The sequence below is a fragment of the Populus trichocarpa genome, chromosome 11 (assembly GCF_000002775.5).
Source record: "Populus trichocarpa isolate Nisqually-1 chromosome 11, P.trichocarpa_v4.1, whole genome shotgun sequence".
Taxonomy (NCBI): Eukaryota; Viridiplantae; Streptophyta; class Magnoliopsida; order Malpighiales; family Salicaceae; genus Populus; species Populus trichocarpa.
The window spans coordinates 17,424,916-17,436,976 of record NC_037295.2 but is presented as its reverse complement, the minus strand read 5'-3'; the positions used below and the strand labels follow the sequence as shown (position 1 = coordinate 17,436,976).

The following is a 12,061-nucleotide window of genomic DNA, read 5'->3' as shown; positions in this document are numbered from 1 at the left end:
ATAAAGAGAACGAGTGACATGTCGTTTAATCTTTGTTTGTCATGTTTTTCAGCCAATAAGGTTGATCAGGTTATCACTTTCAGGCAAATGAATGTGACATCTCCGACCACTTCAAAGACTCAAACCATCACTAATGGACTTATAAACGCCTTCTCTATAAGAATTAGCTATCCTCATCATATATTTATAGCTGCTTTGGCTCAATGAACTCAACAACATCTTTTCTTTAATCAACTTCCTTTATATTTGATAGTTTTAAATTGATCGAGAGCTCATATTTCAATCAATGAATGTGAAGTTTTAGATCTTCAAATCATATGATATTTGATCCCCATGGTAGATATGCATTCCCTTTACAAGGATTAACTACTCTTTTCCCATGTTTACATCCAGTTTTGTTACGATGCTCTCTCCAAAGTAGCTCACTTGGTCAACCATGATTGAAGAAGAAAACCATCATGATTGTTTAAACTTCATGGCTACCTTCTCTTGACAGGCTTGAGATGGATATTAAAAATGTTCTTGATGTCCTCCTTGACTTGTTTGACATAATTCTTTTGTTCTTTATTTCACAAGAAAATTTAGTCAAAAAATAGTAAAATGAGATAAATGTAAAGGAAAGTAATCTGATTTGTATATGCATTTAAGAACACATTTTGAGGGAGAAGTTCCAGATACTATAGGAGATGTGTGGTCATGGAAATATGTCAAAGGATTTGTGATCTTTTTAAAGATAAACGATCATGAAGACCTGGAAAAACACTGCTTTATTGAAAAGTTCAAGAGATTGAGACACAATCCATAGAGATTATCTAATCTCAAGTAGTGCATCATAAGGATTGTTCCTTGTTTATTCAGGTTACAACTCTTTCTTCATAAATTGTTGAAGGTAGTTTTTGGCAATCAATCTTTCAATTTTTTTTTTAGGTCATGCCATTTGTCATTGTCATTTATATAATCATGGTGAAAGAGATATAACTTTTTAGGGTTCTTTGTGATTGAACCACTTTTCATGAGAGGTGGATATTACATGTAGTTTTTTTTCATGATAACAACCAATACCTCATTATGTATGGTGATGAGAGGTGTGATTAAGAGTTCGAGGAATGTCACCTTGTGAGAATGGTGTTCATTCTTGTTCTTAGGAGTTAGTGTAGTATCACGTCTAAGTCTTTTATGATGGGGAGAATGTGATCAAGACTCAGGAGATGATTGATAGAGATAGTAACGTTGATGGTAAGGACATGTTGAGGAGTGCTTCTCGTAGAAAGAGTGACTCCTCCGTAAAGTTAGAGAATCATGCCCATTTTGTTTTTTGTTTTGTCTAATTCCTTCATGGAATTGAGGTTGTCTCTATGCATCTAGTACACATAATGGAGTTGGGTTCTATATTTCTCTTTGAGAAAATGAAAGAGTGTGAAGCTATTTTTGTATAGTTAAATTAACATTGTTGAGCATTTGTATTTGATGAGTAAGTTGCTAGAGATTTGGAAGGGCAAGAGCTTATATAGGGGGAAATCAATTACTTTTGATAAAACAAAAATGAGAATTAGCCAGCTTTTTATTTAGTTTTTGACAGACAACACCACTGACTAGGTTGAGAAAAAACCTTTGTTGGATTTGTGCTTTCCTTAACGGACAAAAGGGTTTGGAAATATAATTTAGATCTTGTACTTGATCTGTGCTTTCCTGGAAAACAGTTCCCCCATGTATAGGGCTAAGTTAATAAAACACGGGGAGAAATATATCATATCCAAGTTTATTTGTTTGTAAAATTGTCACAGAGTGCTAGAAAAAGCAAAAGCAAGAGTGAATAAAGAGTTATCATCTATTAATGTGTGTGTAATGAGATAAAATTGCAACAGGTTATATTTGTGTATTTGTGGAAAGATTTGTAGAAAATATTGCAAGGACGTTAGAAACAGGCAATGGTAATAGTGAATGAAGAAAACAAGTGTTCTAATATGTATATATATTTTTTGTCCTTCCTTGCTCTACATGCTGTTTATTTATAAGCACTGTGCACATAAGAATCAATTGACGTAGCTTCCATTAAGTATTAATGGAGCACTAATTGATGGAACTTCCTTTAATAGCATTAATGGAGCACTAAATACACTTAATTGTATTTTTTTATTTATTTTTTTCTACCATTAGTTAGCTTGTGTAGAGCTTGAACCATCTTATTGACTCAAGGAACATGCATGGGTGCTCCAACAAAGACATTAAAATTGAATCTTGATTTGCTTTCATCCAAAAAGCTTAATGAGAGGTGGAAAATGACATGTTGTATCATTGAATCGAGCTCATATTAGGATGGAAAAGAAAGAGATTACACTCGTCTGTGTTCCAAAAGTCCATTTGGCACTTACAATAAACGAAAAAAAGGCAAAGAAAACAGTCGTTTTTTCTCCCATAAAATCTTCCTGAATTCCCATTAACATACACCACCCTAAAAATAGTGTGCCATAGTTTCAGACCTTTTCAGACATGCCATAGTTTCAGACCTTTTCAGACATGAAATTCGTGCCCTCTGCCAGCAAAAGCAATCACCAGTAGCTAGTCCAAGCGGAAGCGAAACAGCTGGGGGTTTCTGTTGGTTTTGTCAAGCACTTCAGAGTGTGCATTTCTTCTCTGCATCTCTTGTTTGGCTAAAGTGTAAAACTGCCTTCACTCGTTTTGATAGTCGAAAGAAAAGAAAGGCTCTCTTCTACTTTCTGGTAACTTTTCAAGACTCCTAACTTCTTTCTTTATCAGTCTTGTTTTGCTTTCTTTTTCTCTCTTTCGGGTCATTTTCATTTCCTCTATCAATTCTTTCTGTTACCATCTTTCTATCTGATTGATTTTCAAAAGCATTTCTGTCACATAGTAGTTTCTTGCTTGCCAAAATTTAGTGGAGAACATAGCATGCATGCTTGATCTCTCATTGCTTGCGTGCCTGCCTTGCATAAATGATATTTGTGCAGTTTCTATATTGTTGGGGTACAAACTTTGTTGCGTTTTAATCTTTCTTCTCCTCTTATTTATCGTTTTCGAGTGCAAGGGTATGGTTCTTTATATGTGTGATTTTCTGCTCTATTTTAGTTTTATTCTGATGATGATAGCCACCCCTTTTTTATCACTCCCATAAAAAACTTGGCTCTTTTGGCTATATTTTATTAGTTTTATAAGCCTAAATTCCCTGTTTTTGAAGATATTTTCTTTATAAATACCTTGTGTTCTGAACTTCCAATCGAATTTCCTGTTTCTGAATCAAGAACTGGCTGACAGGTTGCAGATGTTTGTGGCCTCAGACTATTCCAAACTGGTCAGTGAGTTCTAAAGCAGTTGACACCCTCACACGCTTGACTCCACTTGCAGTCATTAGTTATATTTCAGAAATTCAGAATTGTTAATTACGAGAATCATCTTCAGTGACTTGTAATAGTCTGAGACCTGCTTAATGTGCTGTTACCTTTTATTCAGTAAGGTGTAGGATTGAATCTGAGACCTGCTTAAGTTTCTATGGGGCTTTGGCAACTGTTCGTTGTTGCACTGATGCCAGTTGTGAAGGTGCTCCTGATTACTGCAGTAGGCGTATTTCTTGCAACTGAGCGCATGGATATTTTGGGGACGGATGCGCGGAAGCATCTGAATAGTGTAAGCACCAATATTTTTCCAAATGGATTTTAGAATAGATGATAAATTTAACAAAAGAACTTAGTCTGAAGGATCACTTAGATGTCTGCCAATGTATACTAGACAATTTCTTTGGGGGGTGACAGATTTTCTTTTAGTTTTAAATATACAGCTGATTATTTAGTATAATGGTCCATTCTTTTTTGAACTTCTATTATAACATCACCCTTTTGAAGAATGAAAATCTGTGTGTGTGTGTGTGTGTGTGTTCGATACAAAGTGGGAAAAATTGCAGATAAATTATTTATCAATTGCTTTTCTCCTTTCAATGCTGCTCTAGTTGTCCTGCGCCGAGTTCCCTAAGAATATATGTGGATTTTCTATTTCAATTCTTGTGCAGCTTGTGTTTTATGTCTTGAATCCAGCACTTGTTGGTAGCAACTTGGCGAAATTCATAACATTGAAAAGCATAGTTATGCTGTGAGTTAATTTCTCTAATCGACTTTTCAGCAGCTGTTTTCTTTCAATGTGGTTTTTTTTCTGCTAGTTTATTACAATCAGCTTTGGTTGAATTGTTATGTAGGTGGTTCATGCCACTCAATATTCTTATCACCTTTATCGCTGGCTCAGCGCTTGGATGGCTACTTATAAAAATTACAAAAGCTCCTATTCACCTGCGGGGCCTCATCTTGGGCTGTTGTGCTGCTGGTGGGTTTCATTATTTCTGGCTGAAGGAAGATACATGCACAGCTTTTGAGTGTTCCTTTCTGATTTATAAATTTTCACAAAATATTTGTTGATTAACCGAAGTCTTCATGAAATAAGAGAGAAGGTCTGAGCAATTTAATTCACTGGCATCGGTATCAATAGTAAATCAGTTTCTGATGATGTGCCCTTTTACTGATGATTGTGATTTGAAGTATAGGTTTTTACATCTTTTAGTTGCTCTTTAAGATTTCTTGTCAGATATTAATTCCATGTCAAGGAGGCCTCTGCTTTGTTAACTGATCATCATCCTTCCAACTAAAAGAAACAAGTTTTTAAGATTTCTGCTGTTGATTCCTCTCCTTCTTTCTTTCCTGCCATCCAACCCGTGCAGACCAACCGCCTTAGAAAAGAGGCTGATGTGCCATTTCCTGCAAGTGAATTAAGCAGAAATGAAAGTCTATTAATTTTGCTATCCTTGGTCTAGTTACTGTACGCTGTGATGAAACACTTTAGACACTCTAATCTAATTATATACTCCTGTCACACATCAATATTTGTTTTTTTTTTTTTTCCCAGCTATTTAGGCCCCTCTTGACAGTAATATCATGTATTGTTAATATATTGAAGCTGTGGCACAAGCTTCATTACATTCGACCTTTTGTACCTGATTTCTAGTTTACATGGGCGGTTGAATGTGAGCAGGGAATCTGGGCAACATGCCTCTCATAATCATTCCAGCTGCCTGTGAAGAAAAAGGCAATCCATTTGGCGACGCCAGTATCTGTAAAATGCATGGATTGGCATATGCTACGCTCTCTTTGGCAGTATGACAATGTTTCTTACTTGAATTTAATTTTTTATGTGCTCTAAGAAAGGCAGTATAATAGGTCTTGAATTGTTTAAAATTCTTTCCATTTTTTCTTGATATTTCAGATTGGATCCATCTTATTGTGGTCATATGTGTACAATATTGTGCGAATATATTCAAGTACAGATTCTGATGAAACCAAACCGGATGCCTTGCCAGAGGGTATAGAGTCTGCCCGAGAAATAACACCAGGGCCCATGCTTTTCTTAAAAGAGCCCTCAATCGATGAGGGTATGGAGAACTTTGAACTTGATCGTGCAGTGTCAAAGGGGAAGGCGAAGGTTGCCTGAAAACATTATACATTCATTTCTTTCTTAACTCTCTTATCCTTTTCCATATATTGTTTGGTGCTCACTATGAGCACATGTTGAAGTTTTCACGATACTATTGGTTCCTCTTGTTCCCTTGAATAAAATGTTTTTGAGAGCAATCATCAACCTACCAATCAAGATTTCTTGACAGGTGCCATTTCCAGAAAACATTAAGCAAGGATTTCAAAAGGTTCTGAAGAAACTCAACCTGAAGAGATTGCTTTCACCTTCAATTAATGGAGCGGTACGGTAATGGCAAGTTCTTATTTTTTCTGTGTTGGCCAAAGGGCACATTGATTCTTTAAGGAAGTGTATAAAGCATCTACTAATCTTCTTTCTAGTTTGGAGATCATATATAGCAAGAGAAGGCTCACATTTCAAATTTGCTCACGTTATAGCATACTGAAATGATCATGCATATTAGAGACTGCACATTGCAGAAAGGCTTAAGCATCAAAATGATAGCTCATGAGCAAGAATATTCCTGCTGGGTAGCCGATGAGCTTCAGTGGATGAAAAAATACGTCAGATGCATCCCATGCTTTCTTAAAGGATATAAATACATGCTTCATATAGGATCAAGTCCATTTCTTCTGTAGTACTATTCCATTCCTTCCATGAATTTTCTAGAACAAGCCGTTCTTTTATAAAGCATTATTTACAATAAGCCTGCTCTTCATACATGCCTCATTGATCTTTGAACCCTATCGAAATTTAAAGACCACTTATGGAGATATTGCCATGAAGCAGCCATTAGCAAGCAGCTTGCTGGTTTAAGCTGGATTGTTTTCCCTCTTCAGTTCTTGATCACATTTAAAGCATCTAATGCTGAATAGACTAAACAGGCCACTTTATGTTTCAGTATCGATGCGAGAATTGACCCCCCTTACTGCTTTATTTTTATAGATTGTTGGATTTATAGCCGGTACTATCCCTCCCTTCCGAAAAGTGTTGATCGGTGACAGTGCTCCTCTTCGTGTGGTTGAAGACTCTGCATACTTTGTCGGGTCAGCATCCCTCTTTGATGATATATATGAACATTCCCGAGAAACCAAAAAAACATTCAGCTACCTAACATGCTCCCCTAGAATTCCTTTCTGTTGTGTGTTTGCAGGGAGTCAGCCATTACAATCACCACTTTGATTTTAGGAGCAAATCTTCTGAAGGGTAATCGCGATCATTTTGATTTTTATCATGCTTATTTTCACTATCCTGCCCTTCTTCACTAGTTGAACTTCCCGAAGCATAGATACAATGATGACCAGAATGTGTTCTCAGGCTTCAGGGGGTCAAAGGTGCCGATCTCAGTGATTATTGGTATCACGGCAGTCCGTTATATAATCTTGCCGATATTGGGAGTTGGTTTCATTAAATGTGCAGTCCATTTTGGCGCGGTGAACTCAGATCCTCTGTACAAGTTTGTTCTGCTGCTTCAATTTGCACTGCCTCCAGCAATCAACATAGGTTTTAACATTCATGCAAAGTTCAACCATGTCCTTATCTGGAGACAGATTGAATCGGTTCCTAACTAGAAATCGGTTTTTCGCATGTTCTTTGTCCTGATTTGGCAGGCACAATGACCCAGTTGTTTGGAGCTGGCGAAGCCGAATACTCGGTCATCATGCTACGGACCTATGCCTTGGCCTCAGTTTCGGTGATGCTTTGGTCAGCATTCTTCATGTGGCTCGTCAAATAACTATCACTTGCCTCTTGGATCGCTTCCAACATACACAATCTAGGCAATGCATTATATCTTAGGCCTTGGCATAGATATTTCCAATGTAATATTACAATGGAAAAAAAATATTACATTATAAAATAGAATTTCAGCGGAGGCGAAATTCTAGATTTAATTTATGGGAAAAAATTATGGAAAAAAATTATTAAATTATAAAAAATATTGTTATATGTATTTTCTTAGAAGTAAAGTTAAGATACTTGAAATGTATAAGCATTGTATGAATAAAGTTCAAAAAAAAATAAAGGTAATGAGAAGACATATTGGTGGAGAATGAGGAATATTTTAGTAAATTTTGTTTCTAAACTAATATTATCTATTAAACTTTATTTATCTCAATAAAAAAATATTATTAATCATGATTTGTGAAACATAAATTCTAAAAACAATGATGAATATCAATTATATAAAGTTGAGAGTATCTCATAACTTGTAAGGAAGATAATATTAACTATCAATTATATACTTAACAGAGTTACACAAAAAAAGTTAAGAATGTTAAAATATGATCTAAAATCGCTTATTATGTATTTATTGAATATGTTTATAATAATAGTGGATATCAATTTTTTATATACAAATTAAGTATTTAGGGTGTTTGTCTCAATCCATTAATAAAATCAAATATTTTGAAAGTTATGAAAAGACAGAAGAAAGCATACAATAAACCATAATTTATGATAGTTGGTCAATGACTGATGTTAATGAAGCAACACAATAAAGATAGCAAATATAATTAAGAATATAAAATTATATAAAATAGGGATCACATAGAAACTCTAATTTGAAATTTTATTACTTGATATTTTCTTATTAAGTAGTATGCATCTACAAAATACTTACAATTCCTTAAATAAACTTAAAAATTTACCTAAATAATAAGAAAACTCGAAAATAAAAGAAAAGTAATGAAAGTCCTAAAAATTAGGGAAAATTGTTCTAAATAAAGCCAAAAAGATAATTAAAAACATCTAATTCAAATACAAAATATAATCTTAAACCAATTAGAAAAATATAGTAAAACTCAAATAGTAATTTCTAATCATTATCAAAAGATCTTTCCAATCTTCAATTACTTTAAAATTTTAATTCTATAAAAAATATAATCTTTAGAATATCCTAGCAAATTCTTAATTAAATCCGACAGTTGAATTAAAAATTATATCCAATAATATAAAATTGTGTATTATAAAAAAATCTCCAACATTAAATACCTTGTAATAGATAATAAAAGTATTTAAAAAAAAGATTCAAAATACAAGTCAATCAAATAAATAATAAACACATAATTTAACATTATATATAAATTGTGAGCATAAAAGATATCTTTAATATGTATAATCAATGATTTTCGATTATATAATTTTATATTTTCAAATTACATATATTATTAATATTTAAATTTGATTTAAAAAGTTGCGGTTACTTATCAGGTCAAATTTTTTTTTTCAATTTAAAATTCATTCTCAATGAAATCTGATTCATGAATTTTTTAAATCAACCTATTAAATCATATTAGGTTTAATAGCTATTATTAGAATGCAATTACATGAAAAAATCTGTCGTGACGATTGTCGTTCCAGATTCAGAGCTGACAACGGGCTGTCAGATTGAAAAACAGGCTGAGCAGGGAGGAAACCGATGTTTCAAATCCCCCGGTTGCCAGCAGCAGAGCCTGCAGACAGCGGACCAATGCCCAAATCCATTATAGTGGAATCACAATTCATAAGCACACAGATGTCCATATCCCAAAATGATTGACACTATATATTCTACAAATTTTAATCAAATAATATGGTGGCTATAATTAAATAAATATCATGGAACAAAGCTTCATGAGCTTAATTTACTAGTAAATTACTGATGCCCCATGTGATCGATGTGCCTGAAGGATGAAGATAAGCTTGCGGCGGCCTCATTTTGTCATGGCAGGGTAGTTCCAGGGAATAGAAGGAACCCTAATTGTGCTTACTGCAGCAGCCACATGTAAAAGGTTGACCAGAGGGTAAGAGACAGTGCTGATAAAGCATAACTCCACAGCATAATGACTGAACATTCACCTTCACCGGCCTTGAAAAGCTGTGCAATAACCCCTGTCAATTTAACAACAAATAACAAACAGATTAGCAGGTTTAGTATTCATCAGGTAATTTTTTCACTGGTTTTGTAGCTGGCTCGAGGATACTTCTTGCCGTCAAATCGGAAAAATAAAATATTAGTTCCAACTTTTAGTATCAAGTTGCCATACCTACTGTCATTGCAGGTGGAAGTGCATATTGAAGCAGAAGGATAAACTGATACAAGGAGTCTGATTCAACCATGCCGAGATGATGTGCCGCTTTGACAATACCGATGCCAATAAGTGGCAAGAAAATATTTCGCACAGCTACAATCCCTACAATGACTGATACACTCACTCCTGATTTTCTTAAACCTGAAAGAGTATGGAGTTAGTGATTAGAAATCTTGAGGATGTAAATTTGATTTTTCAGCAACTAGAGGCAGGATGTATGTAAAGGAAATTAAGCATGAGATGATCCAGGTAGATTCAGGAAATTACCTCTGAGAAGGTTAGATCCTACTATCAGTGTCATGCATGGAATTGTTGCCTCTCTGCAGGTCAGAAAATTGTATAAACAAGATCAATAACAATGTTGCTGTGAGTTCCTAAATAACGAAGAAAGTTACATTCTGGGTTATATGACACAGGACGACAAATCCAAGTGCAAGAAGAAGTGTGGACGAGTTAAACGAGTATTTTGATGAAAACACGTATAATTTTATCCGGCCGTTGGATTAGACTAAGATTTGGCCAGCAGGCTAGTTCTATAATGGTCAGCTGTAAAGATAGATTTGCCATCATCAAAAGCCAAACAGAGTCCATAATTGATTTATTACCCCAGCAAAGATGCAGATCTATCAATCACGCGAAGAGGAGCACTATCCCCGATCATCAGTATTCGGATTGGAGAGACTGTGCCAATTATAAACCCACAAATCTGAAGGAAATTAAGGAAAACGAAGCAAATTAGTGACATGTACATTGGTAGATTAAGCACTGACGAACTCGACAAAATTACTCTTCTGGTTTTCCTTTTTTCTGTATTTATCATTAAGACTTGTATGGTTTGTGATTATCTCTATCAAAGAATAATATTGAAGATTAGAGAGAGAAAAAATTATCATTAAATTTTTAGCCTACCGCTGCAATTGTTGCCGGTGCAAACACCATCTTCAGGTTGATCTTTGCTGTAAATTTCTTAACAGACTGAAAAATCTTCTCCATAACTGTCAACTATCATCAAAAGAATTTAATTAGCAAGGTTACGCCATCCAATATCTGCAGAGGAAGAGCTACATTTTGCATTAAAAAAAAAACAGATGCTAGCATTTGTAATAATAAACTAAGGCCAAAGAAATCTTACTTTTTCCCCAGAAATAGTTAGAGGAAGTTCATCTTCCTTAGAACAGCCACTGGAGCCAGAGTTTTTTCTTGAAAGAAGTAACGCTTTATAACTTTCAGAATCTGATATGGGTTGATTTGTATCAGTATCTTCAGCACTCTTATCTGAATATATCCTCATGATAATATACACATAGGTCCATATATAAATAGCTCCAACCTGCATAATCAGAATAAATAGTAGCATGAAAAAATGAATGTAATTCCTTCTATAACAAAACTGAAAAGAATAATAGAATGGCAGATCATACCGCCATGGAAAGAGAAGCATAAGTTGTTCCATTAGTGGAGCAGATAGTTGAATCTCCAAATGGGCTATTTGACTCCATGCAGACTGCAGGAACAATAATCAGAAGCAAATTCCCCAGATTTCCAGCAGAACAGCAACCAATGACAAGGCCTTGGAGGTGCGGCGGAGTTTTTGTGATTTTAATGAGAATCCAAGCCAGTATAGAGCCGATCATGAATGTCAGAAGGATATTTACTGGCATAAACCATCTACACCATCACCACAACAATTTTTTTGTGCCAAGAGTTAGTTTCAAGATTGCCTTAAGAGTGAAAATTGGTGCGAACTGTATCACTCACAAGGTATTCAAACTTTGGAAAGTAATGGTCTCTCCAAGCTGGCTAACCACGAGCGCTGGACCAAACAGATAGAATACAAGCTGCAAATACACAAAGCAAATTTCCTTTTTGATGAGATGGAAGGCAAGAAGAAGTAAATGTAAAGAACAGAATCATGTAAGTACACATATATTGGACTCACATTATTCATGTAGTGTCTTGCATTCGCTCCCAGGAGATCTATGCGATCGAGCGCTAAGAACAAGCCAAGTCCAGTAATCAAGAGTACTTTCAGAACTGGCATTAATGCCGCAACAAAGAGATCAAGAAATCCCATTACACACAACTTCTCTGCAAAACTTGCAAGTTGATCTCTTGACACTCCTATGGAAAAGAAAAGGAAGTTCTTTCAACAGATATAAGAGCGTTTCCTAAGAACGTAGGAGTGAAAACTATGGAATCGAATCTAATGGAAAGAAAAAGGTACGAAGGTACCTCTTTTGACAAGTTTGGATAGTCCTAAGCAAACTCAAGCTTCTGTTGATACTTTGCAGGCAAGAATTACAGAAACTGCTTGTTTCTTACAGACATTAGCTAATAGAGTTCTGATCATTCAAATAGGAAATACTACCTTAATCAAGAGCTCTTCCTCTGTCTTCTTTAGTGGAAAACATTATATCTTCACACGTGAAAATGTCGGAATCTTTTTGTAGAAGAAGCTAGCTGGTAGGTTTTTTTTTTTTTTTCTAAGTGTGTTCCAACTGTAAAATATCTATACTAAATAAATA

At 34.9% G+C, this 12,061-nt stretch overlaps 2 protein-coding genes across 5 annotated transcripts; one reads left to right on the top strand and one right to left on the bottom strand.

Annotated features, from left to right (window-relative positions):
* Window positions 1-2,235: 2,235 nt before the first annotated feature.
* Window positions 2,236-7,517, top strand: LOC7489056 (protein PIN-LIKES 3). Of its 4 annotated transcripts, none has more exons than XM_024580963.2 (12): window positions 2,236-2,720; window positions 3,271-3,307; window positions 3,466-3,639; window positions 4,019-4,098; window positions 4,202-4,326; window positions 5,029-5,150; window positions 5,260-5,475; window positions 5,657-5,749; window positions 6,412-6,512; window positions 6,620-6,672; window positions 6,784-6,969; window positions 7,077-7,517. In XM_024580963.2, exons 3-12 carry the CDS (start codon window positions 3,505-3,507, stop codon window positions 7,199-7,201), a joined length of 1,236 nt encoding a protein of 411 aa, XP_024436731.2. In that variant the 5' UTR covers window positions 2,236-2,720; window positions 3,271-3,307; window positions 3,466-3,504; the 3' UTR covers window positions 7,202-7,517. The 4 variants fall into 4 exon arrangements, with proteins under 4 accessions (XP_024436731.2, XP_024436732.2, XP_052301139.1 ...); XM_024580964.2 differs by having other exon boundaries at window positions 3,258-3,307; XM_052445179.1 differs by having other exon boundaries at window positions 3,258-3,639.
* Window positions 7,518-8,936: 1,419 nt separating this feature from the next.
* On the bottom strand, window positions 8,937-12,061 carry LOC7454997 (protein PIN-LIKES 3). Its single transcript, XM_024611868.2, has 10 exons — window positions 11,769-12,061; window positions 11,476-11,657; window positions 11,295-11,374; window positions 10,958-11,204; window positions 10,669-10,866; window positions 10,446-10,538; window positions 10,142-10,242; window positions 9,804-9,856; window positions 9,492-9,677; window positions 8,937-9,336 (listed from the first exon to the last, which is right to left on the bottom strand). The coding sequence occupies exons 2-10, from the start codon at window positions 11,608-11,610 to the stop codon at window positions 9,212-9,214; spliced, it is 1,218 nt and encodes a 405-aa protein (XP_024467636.1). The 5' UTR covers window positions 11,611-11,657; window positions 11,769-12,061; the 3' UTR covers window positions 8,937-9,211.